A 5,000-nucleotide genomic window follows, 5' to 3' on the forward strand; every position below is an offset into this window, starting at 1 on the left:
ATCCCATATCACATTTTTTTTTTAACATAAAATCTCTATTTTTGTTAGGCTATTTTTTTTTTTTTAAATCACTTTTTTTTTTTTTTTTTTAAATTACAAACATAAAAAACAGGCAAACATTACAACCCTTTCTGGACAGATTTCAATGAATAGGCTATTTGCAATTTTGCATAGGCCTACATTAAATAAACTAAAATGTGAAATTCTCTTTTCACTTTAATATGAGAGCAGTGATGTCCCCCCCTCACTGAAGTGTTATTTCATGTGTGAGCATGATGCTGTCACCTATTTGAAGTGACGTTGATGTTGGATTTCATGGAATACTTTTAAATGCCGCTTTGGGAAGAAAACAGAGTAGGCGACAGGTGAACTGTATTTCTGTCAAAACAGTGGTTTGCAGGCGTTTGCGTTTTCATGTGGATATTGTCTTCGTGGACCGTAACAGACAAACCGTAAGTTCCATAAACTAATCAATGAGACATTGGCTACGTGTACATGATGTTTTTAAGTCCGATTTAATAAATGCGATTTAAATAGATCGGATTAAGAGTTATTTTGCGATGTGTATACATGGCACTTTCACTTAAATGCGATTAAACGTCTGGGGAAAATAAAGCATTGCGATTGGACTGAGGACGCACGTGCTGAGCGAGCCAAATAAGGCACGGGGGCGTGGTTCAATGCCACCGAGATGCAGGTCATCTTCCCCACGAAAATCGTTGCCTCAGGCGGACTGAAATCACAACATTTCCCCCTTTCTCCCTGGATCATTTACAATGCTACATTAGCTACCCTGTTAGCATAGAAAAACGAGTGGTCAAATGGTAATGTGGAGTAACTTTGTTGTGCTTCATTACTTCGTGGGGCACTTTTACATCAATATATGGAAGCCACAACATTTATAGTCGCTTAGGGACTTTAAATTAAGCAAAACTTTCATGTGAAAATCAACAGGAAGTGCCGCCATGTTTTTCTCACTGGCAAAGAGCACGGTTGGTTTGCACGCATGAGCTCCAGGCCAAAACTGAGCGACTGCCACCTTGTGGACACAAGAGGGAATCACAGGAGGGAATCACAATTCAGAAACGCATCACGGGAGGGAAACACATCACGGGAGGGCGGACGGACGGACGGACGGAGGGACGGAGGGACGGACGGACGGACGGACGGACACCAAAGCCTCTTATAGAGATGCGTGGGACGCATCTAAAAAAGTGTTCAAAATGTTACTTTTCAAAAGGGTTGTACTCATTATCGTTGTGCACTGTATAGGTGAGTGGCTTTTGACACACTTGGCAGAGCGTCTGCCTCCCATTCGAGATGTCCCGGGTTTGAAACTAGATTTGGATGACGTTGGGTTACAGACGCACGGAGAGACGACTGGATGAGGGAAAGGAGAAGAGAAGGGGAGGAGAAGGAGGAGTAATGGAGGGTGGAGGGTGTAGATGGCAGAGAGGAGAGGAAGAGTATAACGCAGGGCAGGATTAGGATTGGGATTCCATGGGCCCCTGGGCCAGACAACAAGAAAAGCCCCCCTCAATGGATGCTGCTAGTTTACGAAACAATTCAGGGTTTTAGGCCAGGTCAGACAGGCTACGTTGTCGGGGAGTGGGTGCTTGTTCCCCTACAAAATATTTAAATACAGCTGTTAAAAGTGTGATTTTAACGCACTGTGAGAGCTCAAATGTAGACAGTAGAGCTTCAGGGCCCCCTTGACTCATGTGCCCCTGGGCCTGGGCCCAATAGGCCCGTGCAGTGATCTGCCCCTCAGTGCATCATGATCCAAGGATGCCACACACACACACACACACACACACACACACACACACACACACACACACACACGATCTGGAACAATAATAATGTTTGAAATATTTTTGTCATTATTTGTTTGTTTTTTCTATGTGAATGTCCTATGTAACCGTGTGTAAGTGTGTGTGGGAATATATGTGTTATCATTCAAAGAAAGGTCAGGACAGTCCCAGTTCAATGAGGGAGAACACGACACTGGTTAATGTGGAATATCATCTCAGTTTAATCAGGAAAAATATAGTTATTGGTTAAATATGGGATATCATCCCAATCGAATCAGGAAAACATGACATTTCTCATTATGGGGTGTCCTGACCTCTGTGTATATGTGTGTGTGCGTGTGCACATGAGTGTGTGTGCACGCACATGTGTTTGTGTGTGCGTGTGTGTGTGTGTGTGTGTGTGTGTGCGCGCGCTTGCATCCATGCATGGTGTAGTGTGAAGTGTGTGCATGCGCGCGCGCGTGTGTGTGTGTGTGTGTGTGTGTGTGTGTGTGAGAGAGAGAGACATTGTGCTTGATGGTGTTGGGTGTTTAATCTTGATTAGAGCTTTCCCAGAAGCTTGGAGGGATTTGCTGCAAAGTGAAGCTATGTCTGTGTCCTGCCACACAGGGGGTGGTGTGTGTGTGTGTGTGTGTGTGTGTGTGTGTGTGTGTGTGTGTGTGTGTGTGTGTGTGTGTGTGTGTGTGTGTGTGTGTGTGAGAGAGAGAGAGAGAGAGAGAGAGAGAGAGAGAGAGAGAGAGAGAGAGAGAGCGAGCGAGAGAGAGCGAGAGATGAACAGAAATGCTGTACACTCCCAAACCTGGGCCCTGTTTCTCGAAAGGTTTCCAATGGTAAATTGCATTGCAACCATTTAAGTTGCTAAGTTAGTTCGAAACAATGTTGTCATGAAACGCACTCCTGGTCTTTCCATATCCTCATACTTACACTGTATTTCCTTCATACTGTGGTCTGGAAGGACTGAATTGAGAACAAAGCTGGACTGGGGAGAAATAGCGCCCGGGCACTTTTGTCTTAAAGGGGCCCCTCATAATTAGCGGCGCAGAACTTTTTTTTTTTTTTACATTTCTGGAAATAGGGGCCCACGATGGTGCGGGGCCCACCGGGAAATGCCTGCTATACCAGATAGCCAGTCCAGCCCTGCTTGAGAAACGTATCCAGGAGGGAATAGTGGTGAACAGGTAAGAGGGGTGAACTACATTGAAGTTTGAAATGTGCATCCCCTCTCCCTGCCCCCCTCCCATTCGCTGATTAGGCAGTTGTCTGGTGACAAAAGGTACTCTCAGAACACCAAGCCCACACGCATAGACATGCACAGACATAGGGATGAGATGGTGCTAAAGCACCTGCCCCTTTGCCCTACTGGACAAAAAAAAAGCCCTTTTTGAAATGTCCTTTTCTGGATTCTTTTTTACAATGTACAGTGGTCCATGTTGACATGACCATTTGCAGTACCAATGCTTGACAATCAAAAGCGTGTGATAATTCCCTGATATAATACTATGTAGCCTCTGTATCCTATAGCTGGAGGTCTAACATGCCCCCCTGGTCTGTGCACGCCACTGATGGGGGAGAACATTTTTGGGGGGCTGAAGCTTATGTGTGGAAGGACCAGGCAACACTGACTCATGTGTGGGTTCAGAAGATTATGTATAAATGTACATATGTTGAAAATGTATATTTCAGATAATAAAGGAGACTCTGAAACCAAATGTAGTTGCTTTACTTTGCTTGTGTTGAGTTGCCTTGCATGTGTTGGCGTGTGTGTGTGCGTGTTGGCCGGCTGTATCCCACTGTGTTTCCATCTTGCAGCTACTTTAAAGGTATTTACAGTGGCAAGCCGTGTCATGGCCTGACCTGTGTGTGTGTGTGTGTGTGTGTGTGTGTGTGTGTGTGTGTGTGTGTGTGTGTGTGTGTGTGTGTGTGTGTGTGTGTGTGTGTGTGTGTGTGTGTGTGTGTGTGTGTGTGTGTGTGTGTCATGGCCCGACTGCCCCAGGGGACCACACGGCTTTAATCCCTCACAGAAGCACAAGCAGTGGAAAGTTAAGCAGGCTGACGGACACATGCAGACAGAACATCTTCACACATGCCTCTCAATTTGATTCAGTTTTCAATTTTCATTTATTAGCATGCCATTCCCACCAGTGTTGCAAAGGTTTACGAAAAGGACAAATAACTGCATTAAGGACGTAGATAAGATAATTTAAAAACACAAACTACATAAACACACACACACACACACACACACACACACACACACACACACACACACACACACACACACACACACACACACACACACACACACACACACACACACATCTTATCTCTCACACACCACTTCACTATGACTCTGCATACAGTCTGTCAGATCCTCTGCAGTCTGTGGTAATTGCGCGCCCTCTTGTGGTTTTTAAGCACTGCTGCACCATAAACACAAACACCGACGCGTGTTAAGGACGTCACACAAAAGCGACTATTCAATCTCCGCCCACCCCTGCTAGACTGGTTGAGGACTGGAGACGGGATCCTTGCCTCAAACTAAACTGGCAACATGGTGAAGACAGGCAAACTTCGGTCCGGAACAGCACAGAAACTAAAGAGATGGAAGAAAGGACACAGCAGCGATTCGAACCCCGAGGCCAGCCGGCACCGTCAGGCTGCCCGGAGTCGGTTCTTCAGCCGGCCCTCCGGTAAGTTAAAGCTCCGGCCTGCCTGCATGCGGAGGCACACGTGGGTAGGCAGCTGTAGAGTTAGCTCATAGCATGCTACTTGTCAACACACACTCAGATAAGTTTATGTACAGCACGACACGTCGTAAAGAGACTATGAATGCTCGCAGTAGCCAATGCCTCATGCCATGATATGTATGTAAATATGTTATGAGCAATAAAGTCTAGGGGGTGTTTGGGGTTCAGTGTGACTAGTCTTCATGCTGCAGGGCAGTGGAACACACACACACACACACACACACACACGCGCGCACACACACACACACACACACACACACACACGCGCGCACACACACACTGATGTCTGTGTACACTTGACTTGAACATCATTCCTACACAGACACTGCGTGTGTGTGTTTGACACATGAAGAGGTGTAGTAATCAAGTTGTTTGTGTTGTGTCACATGACACATGCTCATCATTCTTTAAGACTAACCCCCACTTGTATTGTAATTGA

General features: G+C 45.9%; 1 protein-coding gene across 1 annotated transcript in view; it reads left to right on the forward strand.

Moving 5' to 3' along the window:
* Nucleotides 1-4,311: 4,311 nt before the first annotated feature.
* Nucleotides 4,312-5,000, forward strand: part of rrp12 (ribosomal RNA processing 12 homolog) — a 26,201-nt gene continuing 25,512 nt past the window's right edge. The window contains exon 1 of the mRNA XM_063192183.1: nt 4,312-4,504. Within this exon, the coding sequence (XP_063048253.1) occupies nt 4,366-4,504 (139 nt within the window). The 5' untranslated portion in view covers nt 4,312-4,365. The remainder of the gene's footprint in view (nt 4,505-5,000) is intronic.

Source organism: Engraulis encrasicolus, chromosome 24 (assembly GCF_034702125.1).
Source record: "Engraulis encrasicolus isolate BLACKSEA-1 chromosome 24, IST_EnEncr_1.0, whole genome shotgun sequence".
Taxonomy (NCBI): domain Eukaryota; kingdom Metazoa; phylum Chordata; class Actinopteri; order Clupeiformes; family Engraulidae; genus Engraulis; species Engraulis encrasicolus.